This window comes from Phyllostomus hastatus, unplaced genomic scaffold, assembly GCF_019186645.2.
Source record: "Phyllostomus hastatus isolate PE091 unplaced genomic scaffold, TTU_PhHast_1.1 phas_contig_62, whole genome shotgun sequence".
Classification (NCBI taxonomy): domain Eukaryota; kingdom Metazoa; phylum Chordata; class Mammalia; order Chiroptera; family Phyllostomidae; genus Phyllostomus; species Phyllostomus hastatus.
In genome coordinates this window covers 2,622,126-2,641,205 of record NW_025333921.1, presented here as the reverse complement: position 1 = coordinate 2,641,205, position 19,080 = coordinate 2,622,126, and the positions used below count along the sequence as shown (strand labels likewise).

General features: G+C 36.6%; 1 protein-coding gene across 4 annotated transcripts in view; it reads right to left on the bottom strand.

Annotated features, from left to right (window-relative positions):
• The window catches only part of MIPOL1 (mirror-image polydactyly 1), a 306,644-nt gene that overhangs the window by 198,701 nt on the left and 88,863 nt on the right, over nt 1–19,080 (bottom strand). For all 4 annotated transcript variants that reach the window (XM_045848602.1, XM_045848604.1, XM_045848603.1 and 1 more), the window contains exons 7-9: nt 17,708–17,837; nt 4,955–4,988; nt 4,525–4,695 (exon numbers count right to left, since the gene is read on the bottom strand). In XM_045848602.1, the coding sequence (XP_045704558.1) occupies nt 4,525–4,695; nt 4,955–4,988; nt 17,708–17,837 (335 nt within the window). The remainder of the gene's footprint in view (nt 1–4,524; nt 4,696–4,954; nt 4,989–17,707; nt 17,838–19,080) is intronic.

The window sequence follows — 19,080 nt, the reverse complement described above, 5'->3', positions numbered from 1 at the left end:
GAAACCAAAAAAACCCCAGTACTGACAGAAAATTGAACCGTATGGAAGTCAGATAACTAAGGAGTTAAAAGTAGACATATTCATCCAGACCAGTAGGAGGGGTGGAGTGGTAGAGGCAAAAAAAAGCAAAAAGTGGTGGCTGGCGGACACCAAGCATGCAAGGCAGCAGCTGGCAACCTGGGCATGCAGGTGGCAGCTGGAGGACCCAGTGAGGTGGCAGATTGTGGAAGGGCAGACCAGGCAGTCCCACATTCACTTGAAGATAAAGCAGGCAAAACTGGGAAGCAAGACAGACCACGCAATCCAGGGTCCCAGCGCCAGGAAATAGAGCCCCAAAACACCGACTGAAAACACCTGTAGGGGATGAGGCACAGGGAGAGACTTCCAGCCTCACAAGAGAGTTCGCTGGAGAGACCCACAGGGTCCCAGGACATACACAAACCCACCCACATGGGAATCAGCACCAGAAAGGCCCAGTTTGCTTGACAGAATCGGGGGAAGGGACTGACATCCGGCAGAGAACTCAGCAAGCACCATTGTTCCCTCTCGACCCCTCCATCACATACAGCATCACAATCCAGCAGCTGGATTGCCCCGCCCTGGTGAACACCTAAGGCTCCACCCCTCACTATGTTAACAGGTGCGCCAAGACAAAAAAAATTGGCCCGAATGAATGAACAGATCAAAGCTCTAGAAAAAAATATAACTAAGCAATGAAGAGATAGGCAACCTATCAGATGCACAGTTCGACACATTGGTGATCAGGATGCTGACAGAATTGGTTGAATTTGGTCACAAATTAGATGAAAAAATGAAGGCTACACTAAGTGTAATGAAGGAAAATGCATAGAGAACCAACAGTGATGGGAAGGAAACTGGGACTCAAATCAATGGAGTGGACCAGAAAGAAGAAAGAAACATCCAATCAGAAAAGAATGAAGAAACAAGAATTCAAAGAAGTGAGGAGAGGCTTAGGAACCTCCAGGACATCTTTAAACATTCCAACATCTGAATTATAGGGGTACCAGAAGCAGAAGAGGAAGAGCAATAAGTGGAAAATTTATTTGAACAAATAGTAAAGGAGAACTTCCCCAATCTGCCAAAGGAAATAGACTTCCAGGAAGTCCAGGAAGCTCAGAGAGTCCCAAAAAAGTTGGACCCAAGGAGGAACACACCAAGGCACATCATAATTGCATTAGCCAAGATTAAAATGAAGGAGAGAATCCTAGAAGCAGCAAGAGATAAGGAGACAGTTACCTACAAAGGAGTGCCCATCAGACTGTCAGCTGATTTCTCAAAAGAGACCTTATAGGCAAGAAGGGGCTGGAAAGAAGTATTCTAAGTCATGAAAGGCAAGGACCTACATCCAAGGTTGCTCTATCCAGCAAAGCTTTCATTTAGAATGGAAGGGCAGATAAAGTGCTTCTCAGATAAGGTCAAGTTAATGGAGTTCATCATCACCAAGCCCTTGTTATATGAAATGTTAAAGGGACTTATCTAAGAAAAAGAAGATCAAAAATATGTACAGTAAAAGGACAGCAGGCTCACAACTATTACCAACCACACCTAAAACAAAAACAAACTAAGCAAACAACTAGAATAGGCACAGAATCACAGAAATGGAGATCACATGGAGGGTTATCAATAGGGGAGTGGGAGGGTGAGGGGGGGAAAAGGCACAGCAAATAAGAAGCATAGATGGTAGGTAGGAAATAGACAGGGGGAGGGTAGGAACAGTATGAGAAATGTAGAAGCTGAAGAACTTATAAGTATGACACATGGACATGAACTAAAGGGGGGGAATGTGGGTGAGAGAAGGTGTGCAGGGTGGAGGGGAGTGAAGGGGGGAAATGGGATAGCATAATTATAAAAATATATTAAAAAAATAAAAAATTTGTGTAAAAATTAGTTTCCATTAAGAACTATAAGACAATAATTAAAAAGTTTACAATGATTGTGACAAAAATTATAATGAATACTACTTGGGCCAGAGAGCTTGACAAATATATAAATTAAAATAACTAAAATAAATAAGAATTGCCTCTCCAATGAACATAATAAATATATATCCAGTGATAAATAATAACTTTATAAATAGGGACATGATGGTAAAATAACCAAGTATCAATTTCTTTATATTTTATACTATGAAAGGCAGTACACAAATAAAAGAGGAAGTAGAAATGAATAGCAAGCAATATTTAATTAGGTTCTATGTGTTTATTTTTAGTTAACTTAAAAAATAAATGATAGAAAATCAAATGTTTGACTTTATACTATAATTACTTCCAAGTACATAAAAATAGGTTTGGCTATCTCTTCAACAGCATATTGAATGACCCGATTAAATACACTTGGTAGAAAAACACAATGGTAAAAACAGTTGCCTGTCTTAAAAGTTTAAGGACTGTTTCCAATTCTAATCTGAAGATAAATGTCAGATCTTCACATCTAGATGGGATGAAATCATTTGTGGCAGAAGAATGCTCTAGCCAAGAACAAGAGAAGCCAGATGAATTAAACCATAATCTGAAGGCTGCTGCTGAGTGACTAATCTGTGGAGAGAGGCAATGTGAAGATCTGCAGTCACTCCCCAACCCCCAAGTTTTAAAAACTGAAGGCATGGGCAAGGACAGAGAAAGCAGGCTTTGACCACAGGGATGGCTATTGTTGGAGGATAGAGAAATTACCTGTTTTTGGCAGTTATACTGAAGTGAGAAAACTGGAGATTGGAGAACTGTTTCTGCCTTAAATCATTTGCTAAATCCCAAACCTGCATGGGGATTGAAGTTAAAAAAACGAACTCCTAAAACCTCTGAGAAGAATGATAGAGTCTTCCACAAATTTTCAATGCTGAGGAGACAAACAGTGAAATACAGGATCTGTCAGGAGTAGTGACTATGCAGCTCTCAGTTTGGGAAGGAAAAAGTGCTGGGTGAATCTCAAGAAGACCAAGACTTACTAAAACACCATGCTATTATCTGTGAAAGATATTAAAGAATTTTAGACTATGACAGAAATAAGCTAATAGGAAACATTTTATGAACCAGGAGAGAAAGGGTTAGCTGGTTAAGTGATAACCTTAAGCAGACAAGAACAGATGTGAACTAGTGTAGAAATAGAGGTTGTCTTAAACAGATGCACGCAGTAAAAAGAAAAAAAGAAACTAGAAAAGTCAAAGAGAACATATGAGTGCAAATGCAGGTAGGCTGGTGGGTGAAATGGTAGTGACATGCAGCTCTTTTCATTTGGAAGGAGATCGTAGATATCTGAAAAGAAAGGAAAAGAAATAAAATAGTCCTCTAGAGGGAAGAGTAAATGGACTAATGAAAAGCAAGAAGACTGTCAAATAACACCAAGGGTCTACTTGAAGACAGTGGTCATAAATGTAAGGTAAGTTCAGCTGGCAGACTTATGTAATATTGTCCTGCCATATAAATCTGTGAAGGTATAGAATAGGCAGAAAGTTACATTTATAAGGCTTAGATTTTGCTGGGTGAGTAAGACAAAGAAAGAGAGGGCCAAGAGGACTAAGGTCATTATACTCAAGTTGCTGATAATTATAGTGAGCCATAGCATTTGAGCTAGATGGTGAGGGTAGTGAGGACATAAGAGGTCTGAGGGATAGGAATAGGTGGGGTAAGAGCAATAGAAGTAGGTGCCAGTAAAGTTGAAAACTTGCTAGAGTCAGAGTTCTAGAGTAAGTGAGCTCAAAAAAATATTAAGTGGTGGTCAGAAAGTGGGATGCTTGAAACTGAGACTGGATATGGAAAAAACCATCTACACAGATATTTAAATCAGCAAGAATTATGACAGGAGTAGGGTGAAGAAAGAGACAGTGAAAGAGATCCTGAAATCTTTAAGAAATGAGGGAAGGGACATAGGAGTGTGTACGTGACTGCAATAGGAGTGTGCCTGGGTGGTACAGTCTGACGTCTGAGCTTCAAAGCTGGAGGTGGTTACAGAGGAAAATGAAACAATGACCTAAAAGCACTAATGAGGAACAAGCCTCTGCGTCCACTGGTGTAACTGCCATGTGTGGGAATACGATCACCACTGGGGATACGATCAGGACTGCCGTGGATGCCATATCCTCAGGGAGGTAGCCAGGTTTCAGTCAGAGCAGGAAGGTGTACTCAATGTTCAGGAAAGAATACACTAGTAATTTGATTCATTTATCAATATTTACTAAAAGGCACTGAATTAGTAATTGGGAATAAAAGAGTAATAAAGATATAATCTCAGCCTTCACAAAGCTGTAACTCGAGTAAGAAGTCTCATATATGAGTGATTACATTAAAGAATTATATTTTTATAACAAGCTGGCAGTTTATTAAGAAATGAGGATACATGTATTTTAAGAATGATATAACAAAATATGTGATTATTTTAATATATCATTGTGATATTAATTATATGGTAATAACTGATTTGAACTAAGCATACAATAGGAGAAAGTCATTTTTTAACGGTAAAGAAGGGGGAAACGGTTAAGTATATGCTTTTACAGATACATGCAGTTACCTGAGACAAAGCAGCATCCCGTTCTTCTATCACTGCATTCATTTCTTCTGCAGTTATTCTCTTTTTACATGCCTTGGTCTTGTAGATTCTATCCACAATTATAGCTCCATTCTTCTCAATAGCTATCCCTGTGTCTGCATTGTTTATTCTGTTCAGTAATTCCTGTAATGTCTACCAACACCATTATATGTTAGTCAGACATGAAGTTTTAATATATTTTATTTAATATAGGGTTTTAATTAATAGACACATGTGAATTGTAAATTGACTGAGTGAAGTTATTGAATTTTCATATTGCAGCAAAGATGTACATTATTAGTGTGTCAATTCTTCTTTTTCCCACATCTTAGTTCTTGAAACCCACTCAATTGAACTTAAGCCTCTAAGATATAAGACTGACATCAAGAAATCTCCTCAGAGAATGGCTTACCATGTCATTTTCTTCAAGGTTAATATTTTCTAGCCTAGAAAAAAGGGACACAGAAAGCCTGATCAGTAGCATTTCCTTAGTGCAGCAAAATGAGTTCGCTTTTTAAATCTTTAGAACCTCTAGTAATTTCATTCGACTAGTCTTTAGAGTCAACCATGACACTGAACATATTAAAGTGCCACCTGCTCGACTCCATCTTTCAATAATGCTCCGTATCTTCTGCACTGACTTCAGACTGTTAAGTTATTAATGTTTACTGCTATATATGACTACAAGGATCAATTGTTCATATGTGCTTAGATGAAGAAAGTTCCCCAGTGATGGAAGCACTCATTCTCATCATTATATTTATTCCTGGACTTTCCATTCTCACCAGAAACTGTATTCTCTCTGTTTTTCGGACATCATCACAAATAAAACAAGTCAAGTATTTTTATTACAAGTTTTAACTATGTTACCTCAAAAGCAATGACAAATAATTACTACTAAATTTGACCTGAAAATCTCCTGCGGCTACCTACTTAAAATAAATATACTATATAGAAAGACTGACCAAAACTGAACCACATTTTTAGAAGACTACTATTAGTTTCTCTTTTTAATTACATATATAGAATTATTCAATCAGGGATAAAAAAAGCAAATTAGACCCCCTCATAAAATTCACTTTGTTTTGTGAGTCACAGTGCTTATAGAAATGATTGTTCATGTTGGTAAATTGAAAAAATATAGTAAAAAGAAAAAAGAGTTTAAACAACATATCTTAGAAAATGTCTATAATATAATTTAGGCAACCATTAAATTAAATGGATAAATTAAATGAAAATCTGTAATGGGTATTAGTAAAATGCTGTAGATTTTAGAAAAATTCAGATACCCAAGTTCCTGCCTGTGCAAGACCCTGCCCACAACTTCTATGCTTCTATGATTTAACATTTACCACCAAAATATGGACACTAGGAAGAGATAATAGAAGACACTTAAAAATTTTGCTACAAAATTTTTCCAAACCCTACAGTTCAATAAAATAGCTACATTTATGGAAAGTATAAATTTTTGAACACTATAACTTAACAGAAAAGAAACATCAAAAAACTATTTCTATACATACTTAAGCTGTATAGGTTAACAGGAAGGTACAGTAATTTTAAATTTTATAAATTTATTCTGTCTCAAACTACTAGTGTCTGCTTGGATTCACATTTCAACAACGGCAAACAGTCTCATCTTTTCTCTTTTTTCTCTCAAAATAAATCAACAGTCTCCAAATACCCTGCTTCATAAAACCTGGTTCTGCAAGAACTGTGAAGATAATCACTTGTTTTTTACTCAATTAAAAAATGTAGTGGAAAAGTATAAGATAACAGAATTCTTACAGTTATGTATGATCATGTAAAAGTATTTGAAGAACAACAGTGGCATTTAACTATTAGTTACTGGTTGGCTAAATATGATTTTAAAGGGAACCATATGTGGTGAAGAATATGTACATTAATTTTTTTTTGAAATTAGACTAAGTATGGCAATTGCTACAGAAGACTCAAGTACTCAAACTTCACAATTAAATTATTAAACTTGATGATTTAAAATGTAAAAAGATACATTAAAATTGAACATTTAGATTGGTAGATTACTGGCAACTTTTGCCAAAAAATTTAGTTCTTGAGGTTTTAAATTTCCCTTTTCTGTTTTCAAAGCATTACATATGATCTGAAAGAAAAATAACAGTATAGGTAGGTTACCTAATATGTATATTCCAAATATCAACACAACAAAAAGTTTATGGAATTCCTATGTAATACTTATAAGTCTTTTTTTCAGGCACTACAATGTAAGAAATTACTTTACTAGAGGTGTTTTAATGTTTTAAATTAGCATCTTTCAACAGAATATGGTTAAGATAATTATATGTGGTATAATATCAAAATTACCTACTAACTAAAATTTTTAAAAATTAAAATGTTCTTATCAAAAGTTATAATAAATTCTTGGCACATGAATTTAGCATTCAGACTATAAATAATCTATGTGATTGCCCTTAAAAGTACATAATACATAGTGATTTATCATTTGCTGATGAATGAATTTGAATGTTTGGTAAGTATGCTAGGTCCAACATGCAGGGCATGAGTGACCTAAGTCAACCACTTAGCATTTGGATCTCAATTTTGCTTTACTCAATTATATTTTAAAATTGAAGTCAGTAGTAAATGATCATTTGGAGAAAAACAAAACTTTAGTAACAGTGAGAAAATGTTTAATTTGGGATTTAAAATTTACATAGGAGCAAAGTAACTTTCAATACCAACATAAATTTCGAAAGAGAAAAAGCCAACACTTGCATTTCTCCCTCTATATTCATTTAAAAGTCTCAGAAAATACATGCCACAGATATCAAGGATCAACTACATCATAATTTAGCTTTAACTAGGTTATACCAAGCAAGAATCAGCAAACTTTTTCTGTAAAGGGTCAGATAGCATTTTAGGCTTTGCCATATGTTCTCTGTCACAGCTACTAAGCTTTGCCTTTATAGCACAAAAACATCCATATGTAGTATGTACATGAATAGATGTGGTTGTTTTTCAATAAAACTTTATTTACAAAAACAGTGATAAGGCTGAATTTGCACCACAGGTCCTTACTTTGCTGATCCCCGATACATAGTATTGAAAAATGAGACCAGATTTTTGATGCAAATATACTGTAAATGCCAACTTAGCATATTTGACATATTTTTCTGAGCTGAACCATTCAATTCCTACTTAAAGATTAATCATCAAAAACAGTGGTTTTCAGAAAGTTAAATTCAGTCCTACAGTAAGTACATTACTTACTTTATCAATTAAAAGAAACACAAAAATTACATGAAAAATAGACCTTTACAAAAAAGACAATATAAAACATCAATACAAGGCATTCAATTTTCTATGTAAACTGATTTTTTTGGTTTAACATTTACTAGCAGCATGCACAACATATAAAGCTTTACTGGCTTAATAAAGACAAAATAATAGTGTTATAGGAAACATATCTCAGAAACTATAAATTATACATAATTAACATGAGGTTTACAATTATACACAAGAATCTCAACCTTTTGTAAACTCTCAATTATGCCTACAACAGTCTAACTAGACATAGTCATGATAATTAGTAAGAATTTTGCTGAGGTAAATATCCATGGGCTCAAGTTTCAATTGATTTCCTATACCATGCAAATTCTGACTGACATCCTTGCACTCTAAGTGAAAAGACCCATGCATGAAATGTCACATTTCTTGATTTATCCCTAAATCACTCAATATCATGTCTTTTATGTCTTTGCTTTCTGAACCTATAATCATTCACCTTGTTCAATGGTAAAAAGCTAAACTCTGACCTCACATGATAAAAAGAACTAGCGATCAGCTAATCAGAAAATTCTGAATTGCTTGTTTTCATTGTCTCAGTTGCATTTTTAAATGCTACTATCCTCAATAATATGTTAAAGAATATACCACCAACAATGAAGTGACTGAAAAAAAATACCATGATCTCAAAGTTGGAATATACATATGCAAACATGTATGTATTACTAGGTATATGTAAGTCATTTTAACTTCAATCCTTTTGGCTTTTTTCCCTGTTTTTAGATAAAAGTAAAAAAGAAAAAAGCACTGATGATTCAAGGGATAAGGGAAACAGAGAAGTGGCAGAGTAACAAAACAGACATTAAGTATAAAGATGCAAAGTTTATCAAAAACGGTGAAGAGAAAAAAGACAAGGAATCTGAAGACTGTAGGAAGCATAAACAGTGCATTAAAACAAAAAGAGATGTGAAATAATTTATATATAACTTCAACCTACACTCAATGCCTCCAAATGTGATTTCTGTCGGCAAAGCTCAGTTACAAATTGGTTCTGTATTAATAAGGATTTAGTTTAAATGAACTATGGAACGTTCAGAACCTAGAGACTTCATCTAAGTAGAAAGAAACCTCTACAGTGCCATTTAAAACTATGCTGGCATTAGTCTTTGTTGTTGCTTTTCTTCTTATTTACAGTTTTTCCTGACCCCACCACATGTGCCCCTAGGTTAGAATTCATTAAGAAATGACTATAAGCTGTTCCTAAGAACCAATGATGTTTCATATTAGTTAATGTAAGTATTTATGTAATTTTTTACTTCATGTCTACTTTCTCCCTAAACTGGGACTGTAACCCTGTGCTTTGAGCAGGTAGAACTGAACCTGACACACAGTATACACAGGGGTGGGCAAGTAGGTGCGCAGCTGTGAGTACAGGAAACACGGAGTTTCTTCTTGTATTATTATTTATAATTATTGTCATTACTTTCCTTATGAACAACTGAGGACTACTTTTGCCCCACCCTGTATTCTACATGTAAGTCCTTTATTAGATATGACAAATATTTTCTTACAATGTTTTTTTTTACTCTTTTAACAGTGTGTTTACTAGGACATATGTTTTACATTTTGACAAAAAAATTTTTTAAATAATGGATTGTACTTTTGGTATTGAATTTAAAATTCATCGCCATATGTAAGGTCACACAGATTTTTCCTACAGTGTTTTCTTCTAGAAGTTATAAATGTTATGTTTTACATTGAGGTCTGTGATTTATTTTGAGTTAATTTTTGGGTAAGATATATGGTATTTGCAGAGGATTTTTGCTTTTGTTTTTGTTTTTTACATATTCATTTATTTCAGCACCTTGTTGAAAAGGCTATCATTTCTTCATTAAACTTCCTTTGCGCCTTTGTTAAAAATCAGCTGACTGTATTTGTATGAGTTAATTTCTGGACTTTCTAGTCTGTTCCATACATCTGTATGTCTATCCCTTTGTGAATAGCACAGTCTTTTTTTTAATTTTTTTAATATATTTTATTGATTACGCTATTACAGTTGTCCCATTTCCCTCTTCACTCCCCTCCACCCTGCACACCCTCTATGACCCACATCCCCCCCTTTAGTCATGTCCATGTGTCATAAGTTTTTTACCTCCTACATTTCCCATACTATTCTTACCCTCCCCCTATCTATTTTCAAACTACAATCTATGCTACTTATTCTCTGTACCTTTTCCCCCCCTCTCCTCCTCCCACTCCCCTGTTGTTAAGCCTCCATGTCATCTCCATTTCTGTGGATCTATTCCTGTTCTAGTTGTTTGCTTAGTTTCTTTTGGTTTTGTTTTAGGTGTAGTTGTTAATAATTGTGAGTTTGCTGTCCTTTTACTATACATGTTTTTTTTATCTTCTTTTCTTAGATAAGTCCCTTTAACATTTCATAAAATAAGGGCTTGGTGATGATGAACTCCATTAACTTGACCTTATCTGAGAAGCACTTTATCTGTCCTTCCATTCTAAATGAAAGCTTTGCTGGATAGAGCAATCTTGGATGTAGGTCCTTGTCTTTCATGACTTGGAATATTTCTTTCCAGCCCCTTCTTGCCTGCAAGGTCTCTTTTGAGAAATCAGCTGACAGTCTGATGGGCACTCCTTTGTGGGTGACTGTCCCCTTATCTCTTGCTGCTTCTAGGATTCTCTCCTTCATTTTTACCTTGGCTAATGCAATTATGATGTGCCTAGGTATGTTTCTTCTTGGGTCCAACTTCTTTGGGACTCTCTGAGCTTCCTGGATTTCCTGGAAGTCTATTTCCTTTACCAGATTGGGGAAGTTCTCCTTTATTATTTATTCAAATATGTGTTCAATCTTTTGCTTTTCCTCTTCCCCTTCTGGTACCCTATAATTCGGATGTTGGAACGTTTAAAGATGTTCTGGAGGTTCCTACGTTTCTCCTCATTTTTTTGAATTCTTATTTCTCCATTCTTTCCTGTTTGGTTGTTTTTTTCTTCCTTCTGGTCCACTCTATTGTTTTGAGTCCCAGTTTCCTTCCCATCACTATTGGTTCTCCATGCATTTTCCTTAATCTCTTTTATGGTAACCTGCATTTTTTCATCTAATCTGCGCCCAAAATCAACCAATTCTGTGAGCTTCCTCATCACCAGTGTTTTGAACTGTGCATCTGATAGACTGGCTATCTCTTGGTCGCTTAAAATGATGAGTCCTGGGGCACTGATCTGTTCTTCTGTTTGAGACATATCTTTTTTCTTCTTTTTTTTTTGGTCTGGTCGCTCCTGTTACAGTGAGGGGTGGAGCCTTAGGTATTCACCAGGGCGGGGCACCCCAGTGGCTAGATTGTGACGTTGTATGTGGGGGCGGGGGCAAACAATGGCAGTGATTCCATTGTCCGTGGGACCTCAGTCCCTTCTCTGGGATCCTGGGTTGTGCACTCTGCCCCACTCCACAATCTCCGCCTCACTGAGTCTGCCAGCTGCCGCTTGCATACTCAGGGTCCACCCACTGTGATCTCGCACACCCCAGATGCCCTATGCCTCCCAGTTGCCTTATGTGCCCAACTCTCTCTGCTCTCCTCGCCCCGACTCATGCTGGCTGCTCCTCTCTGCCCCTCCTACTGGTCTGGATGAACGGGTCTACTTCAACTTCTTGGCTGTCCGACTTCCATTCAGATAAATTCTGTTAGTTCTGGGTGTTATTCTGCCTCTAAATTGTTGTTCTAATCTTGGTTGTGCATGGAGATACAGTGCATCCACCTATGCCTCCATCTTCGCTGGAAGTCCAAAGCCTGCCTGTTAAAAGAAGGCCTGGGCTAACTCTGATCTCTGAAACATGTTTCAAGTGCCTGTCTTGAAAGTCAAGCTGAACAATGTCTTCTTTGTCCTAGACTACAGTCTGTCCTCCCCTTGAAGTAATGGCATCCTTAGTTCAATGAGGGAGACTCCTGTGCAGTGCTCAGGCTCCGGAACCCATTCACATGGTCTTCTCTCACCCACCTCCAGCGCGGCCCAGGCAGTTCAGGGGGCTCCGGCGGGCTCGGTAGCAGGTGGGCCCTCTGAGAGCACTAAGCGGGTGGCGCCCGGTATCCCCGGCCCAGCCGGATGGTTTTCTGGCACAGGCGGCGGCCGCAGGGCGGTAATGTGCAGGCAGCGGGTTTGTGTGCGCTGGAGAGCCCTCGGTGCATGGGGTGAAGCGCTGCGAGCCCGGACAGCGGAGGATGCGTGGCTGCTAGGGCAGCCTCGCCTCTCTTCCCACGGTCGGCGGGTGCACGGGCGGGTCTCCGTGGCCTCCGGCTTCAGGACGACCTCTCCTCCTTTCCCCCAGCAGCCCCCTCCCCTCCCGCTCTGCTCCTGACAGGTGGCACAATCTGCCACCGCCGCGGCTGCTCGCAGCTCTTTGAATAGCACAGTCTTGACTACTGAATCTCTGAGTAAGTCTTTAAATTGAATAATGTCACTCCTCTAATTTTGCTCTTATTATAGAATTTTTTGGCTATTCTAGTACCTGCGCCTTTCCATACACCTTTTAGAATTTGTTTATATCTACAAAAATACCTGCTGCGGCCATGTGTTTTCAACATACTTTTCAAAGTAGATAGCTTTTTTCGTGTTTCAGTAACACTTCCATTATAACTTAGAACCCCTCTTTGGGGATTGTAAGTACTGTTCCCACTCAAGTTATCGATGGTCACACAGTACCATATTTTACATGTAATTTAAGACTATAAATCATGTCACCTAGATTAAGTGCCAATTTTATTCATGAAATTTGCTTCTCAATAGATTGTATTGCTTTTCAAAAATCAAATTCATCCAAAAAAAGATAACAAATCAATTTTTATGCACTATCACAACTCCTTGAGTTGCAGGTAACACTCACGATTTATACTTAAAAAAATCTCCAACTGGTTAACTACTTGTACAAAGAGCCAGATAATCAATTACACATAATGGGACTTGTCTATTTCAGATCTACACAGGCAACTCTAAGCATATCCAAAATGAAATTTATTAATTCATTCTTAAAACTCCTTAACCTCCTATCCTGACTGTGGCACATCCATCTGTATACATATTCAATACTTCTATCTCAGAACCCCGGTTAAAATGGTATCTTAGTTTTGTTCATTCTCTCTTTAATTGATATATATAAATTGAGCCTATCCATCTACTATAATATTTTTACCCTCTTGGTCAATCTACTTTAATTTGTACATATGTAAGTAAGTGGATGGTGCGGGGTGGGAGTCAGGTTTCTTACTGTTGAAAAGGAAAATTACGCATCAGAAAAAGGGGAAAGCTACAATGAACTATATTAGAATCAGAGACGTTAGTGTAAATTCAGGTTTAGATTAATAAAGATACAGATGGAGAGACACAAAATTACAGTTATATGTGTATACACCAGTTAGTATACATACATATATTTCCTAGCTCTTTCTTCTTATTGGATTTACAAGTAATCGCATCCAGCAACAATGAGCACACCTGGCATCCAGATCTTGGTTTCTAATACCATTTTCCAATAAAATGAATCAGTGCTCCTTAGAGCAATGGCTGACTCCAGGGATGGGGGTGGGGAGAAGCACATCTCTATAAATCCTTATAAAACATGAATCTGGAGCACCCTAAAGTGACAGTAAGAAAATGCTCAAAAATCAAAAGGATGTACCAATATAAGAATAATTAGATTCTCTAAAATAGAAAACCTAAATAAACAGAACAGAAAAATCCACAAATCTAAAATTCCCATGAAATAAATAAAAAATCAAATAGTTCTCAAAGAGGTATGTTGTGGCTCCAAAAATAATAATATAGAATAACACAAAAAAGATAACAAATCAATTTTTTAGGTACTATCACAACTCCTTGAGGTGCAGGTAATGCTCATGCTTAATCATCCTGATTAAGTTATTCTCTACTTCAAGAATAAAGACAGAAATACTCAGGTAGGTATCCAGGCAGAAAAAAACAAACCACCCTTGAGTAGAGAAAAAGAAATCTGACTGGCCACAGACTTATTTTCAGCCATTCTCAATGTAAGTAAGATTTTTACAATGCCTCCTTGCACAATCAAAAGAAGGACAACAACAGATTTAAAAACAAAGAACCAGAACTGATGGAAAGGTGAACTATATGGAAGTCCAACAACCAAGGAGTTAAAGAAGAAACAGTCACCCAGACTGATAGGAGGGGAGGAGACTGGCAGGCAGGCAGACAGTGGACTGGGTGATCCCACATTCGCATGCAGATAAACTGGGAGGAAAAACTGTGGAGCTAGACAGACCATATAACCCAGGGTTCCAACATGGGGAAATAAAGCCTCAAACCTCTGATTGAAAACTCCTGTGGCGGTTGAGGCAGCAGAGGGAGAAACTCCCAGCCTCTCAGGAGAGTTCATTGGAAAGACCAACAGAGTCCTAGAACATACAATTTCCTAGCTACCTAGGAATCAGCACCAGAAGGGCCCAATTTGCTTGTGGGAAGTGAGGGAAGTGACTGAAAACCGACAGAGAACTGAGAAAGTGCCATTGTTCCCTCTCTGACCCCTCCCCCACATACTGTGTCACAACCCAGCAACTGGGTTGCCCCACCCTGGTGAACACCTAAGGCTCTGTCCCTTGCTATGTAACAACTGGGCCAAGAAAAAAGAATGGCCCAAATGAAAGGACACAACAAAGGTCCAGAACAAATACAACTAAGCGAAGAAGAGATAGCCAACCAATCAGGTGCACAGTTCAAAATAATGGTAATCAGGATGCTCACAGAAATGGTTGAATATGGTTGCAAATTAGATGAAAAACTGAAGGCTATGCTAACTACCATAACGGAAAATGTACAGGAAACCAATAGTGATGGAAAGGAAGCCAGGACTCAAATCAATGGTGTGGACCAGAAGGAAGAAAGAAACACTCAACCAGAACAGAATGAAGAAACAAGAATTCAAAAAAATGAGGAGAGGCTTAGGAACCTCCAGGACATCTTTAAACATTCCAACATCTGAATTATAGGGGCTCCAGAAGGAGAAGAGGAAGAGCAACAAATTGAAAACTTATTTAAACAAATAATAAAGGAGACCTTCCCCATTCTGACAAAGGAAATAGACTTCCAGGAAGTTCAGTAAGCTCAGAAAGCCCCAAAGAAGTTGGACCCAAGGAGGAACACACCAAGGCACATCATAACTACATTAGCCAAGATTAAACATAGGAGAGAATCTTAAAAGCAGCAAGAGATAAGGAGACAGTTACCTATAAAGAAATTCCCATCAAACTGTCGGCTGATTTCTCAAGAGACCTTGTAGGCAAGAAGAGGCTAGAAAGAAGTATTCCAAGTTATGAAAAGCAAGGACCTACATCCAAGATTACTCTATTCAGCAAAGCTTTCATTTAGAATGGAAGGGCAGATAAAGTGCTTCTCAGATAAGGTCAAGTTAAAGGAGTTCATCATCACCCAGCCTTTATTATATGAATTTAAAGGGACTTATCTAAGAAAAAGAAGATAAAAAATATGAACAGTAAAGTGACAGCAAACTCACAATTATAAACAACCACACCTGAAACAAAAACAAAAACAAACTAAGCAAACAACTAGAACAGGCACAGAATCACAGAAATGGAGATCACTTGGAAGGTTATCAGCAGGTGAGGATAGAGGGGGAAAAGGTACAGAGAATAAGTAGCACAGATGGTAGGTAGACGATAGACAGAGGGAGGTTAAGAAAAGTACAGGAAATGTAAAAGCCAAAGAACTTATATGTATGACCCATGGACATGAACTAAAGGGGGGGAATGTGGGTGGGAGGGGGTGTGCAGGGTGGAAGGGAATAAAGGGGGGGAATGTGACAACTGTAATAGCATAATCAATAAAATATATTAAATAAAAAAAGAGTAAGATTTTTACGATGTTTAAATGAAAAATACTTAATCCAAGAATTTTATTTAAAACAAATTAGAACATAAAAATAACACACAGCCAGTCTGGAGCATGTTAAATCAGAGAATGTGAGCCTTGCTCAAAAAGCTGTCTGAAAATGAAATTCTGTTACCCAGGAATTCCTCACAATAAAAAACTCAAGCATAAAAATGCCATTTATGATATAAGTGCCTGTGTTGATTATTCGATCCTTTTAAAGATTACAATTAAAAAACAAGGGGGCACATTAGCTATAAAATCTAACACAACTTTTACAAATATTTTAGAAGTAGAATTTATAAAAAAAGAAAACAAGTTTAAAATTGCTTATTTATTTCATAACTGAGTCAAGTACTATTTAATTGAAATACTGCATGTTTCCAAAAATTAAAGAAAGTTGACAATTTCAACACCTTAATGTTTTTCATTATCTTTTCTTAAATGTAGATGGCTCTTTAGGGAATGAATATATTTTATTGAAAGAAAATATTGCATGAAGTTCAAAAATTTCTTCAGTTTCACTTCAATTAATTACTACTCCTGAATTCTTATATATTGATAGCACTTGCTACAAGCCAGGTACTTTTCAGTATTTAATCATTTAGTCCTCGTAACAACCACTATAAAACAGGCTCTATTTATCCATTCTGTAGACCAAAAAACTGAGTCCTAGAGACTGAGTAATTTGTCCATGGCTGTACAGCTAGGAAACAACAGAGCCAAGATTCAAAGACAGGTATCTAGATTTGGAAACTGTGCTCTTAACCTCTACACTATAATGTCTCTCAAATAAAACATGTAGAGAATGATTTGATTTTTACCAAATTACACATCCTTTCTATCATCAACTATCCATCCTTCCAAATAATAGTGTTTAAGTATACAAACAAAGAGAAATGTTTGGAACATTTCCCTATTAAGATAGTTATTTGGGAGACAGTAATGTAGATTTAGGTAGAATGTTTTGTTCCTTTATTTGTATCTTTTAATGGGTTTAATGCTTTTATCATAAGTCTGCATCAGTCTTCTGAAAAACTGTCATTCATCTAAGCAAAAAACAAATCACATTACCTAATCACAACTTGAATACTGTCGTGCTATTTAATAACTTGTTGTCTCCCTAAGAAGCCGTGTTTTAATTAGGACTTTACTTGATCCCTCAGCACAATGTTGAGAGAAAACACACCAAAGTACATTGATGGATCATAAAATACTGTATTGCTACATGTTATTTATCTTACAAGTAACATATTTCTAGATGCTGTTGGGCCTCTTTACCCAAAGTGGACCATTTAGAATAGCATCATTTCCATTATCTGGGAGCTTGAAAAGCAGAATATCAGGCTCCACTCCAGACCTATTGAATAAGAATCTGAATTTTAACAAGATTCCCCAAGTGAATGGAATGAACATTAAAAATGGTGACACACTTATTTTCAGGGTATCATTTCTCTAATTGTGATCTATTATTTACCTATATTAGAATCATTTGTGTTGCTTGTTAAACATGTAGATTCCCAGGCTCCATTCCATTTCAGTTGTCACTAAAATGTAAGAACCACAGCTAAAGAAGTAAAATGTAGTGAAGAATAGGAATGAACAGATTAAGCTGAGAGCAGTGAAAGAACCCAGATAGCTGAAATAAATCAAGAAAGTGATAATAACAAAGAGGGAAGAAAAGAGAAATTATGAAGGACAGTAGAGTGGGGACGCTGACAACAGCACTGTGAGGAAAAAAATAAGTTTCTTTTTCTATTTTTTGGCAAGGCTGGGTGTTGGGGTTGGGGGAAAGTGGTATCTGTTATTTCTGACATGCAAACTAGTATAGCATGCCAAAAGTTTTAGAAAGACTGTGGGAATATGGAATGTACCACTACAACATACAAGAAATAAGTAACATTTCTGAATATGTAACCACCATATAATGCATGCATTTTATAAATGCTTCTAATCTCATATATAGTTTTAAATGTGTACATACACTTTTAGAGACTCTTCCATATGCTTGGCTCGTGCAACTGCTTCATCTCTCTCTTCATTGGCTAATTGCAGTCGAGACATAATAGCTTCTTCACGTTCCCTTTGTGCAAAATACACCTCTTCAACCAGAGCTACCAAAATACATAATCCATAATTAATTAAATAAAGGAGAAATGCATACTTCTAGCAAAAATAAAAAGCAAAAATATTTTATTTTATTCATCTAAATTTCTATCAATTAACCACTTGAGAAAACATTATTTTAAATGCTACTGTAAAATTGAGATACCATTTAACACCCATACAATGAAAATTAAAAGGCCAAATAAATATTGTAAGGCTGTGAAATAAAGGATGCTCTCACATATACTACAGATAGGTGTATATACTTCTGCAACTATCAAGAAGAATTTGACAATGTTTATTACAATTGAAGATGTGCATAGCCTATACCTGGCAAATCTGCTCTTTGGTATGTAGCCTACAGAAATTCTTGCATACATGCACAATAAAACACATATACAAATGCTTATTGAAGTATTACATATAGCAAAAACTTAGAAATGACCCAAATATACCATAACTGGAAGAGTAAATAAATACCTTTATATTCAAAATGGGATGCTGTCCAGCATTTAACATTAATTAACTCTGGTCAAACCTCAAAAATGAAATTTTGGCAAAAATAGAAAGTTGCAAAGTAAGACAACTCTATGTATTATTTATAGATAGACACAATTAGCAAAAAAAAAATTTTAAAGCATGGAAATGATAAACACCCAAGTTAGGATGTCAGTTACCTCAGAAGGATGGTGGAAGGAGAAGAAGGGAAGAGGGGTCAGGGAAGAGGAAGCAGGGGAAGAGCTATTCTGCTTTTAACCCTGCTCATCGCCAGAGGCAACATTTATATGGATGCTCATACAAATGGCATCATCTAATTTGTGCAGTGCTATAGAAGATCTTTGATGTTATCTGAAATTATCATTTCTCAAGCATGATTTCTTACATAAATTATTTTCTCAAGCATGATTTCTTACATAAATTTCCTACCTGAAATCTTACATAATTTTTAAAATATCACTGCAAATACCTGGATTACTTGAACCAAGTTTTATTTATTCTGTCAAACCACAAAATAAACTTAGAAAAGATGTTTAAATGATCTTTGAGTCCATAAAATCTTCGGTCTACTAGGACCTGTTATAAATTAATACACAGTTGATCAAAACATTTATTTTGTATTAAATCATACACAGTAGAAAAAAAACAAACACTGAGAATAAGTCAATTATGGTCATGTCTCAGTATCCAATGGGGACAGGTACCAGGACTCCTATGGATACCAAAATCCTCAGATGCTCAATCCCTTATACA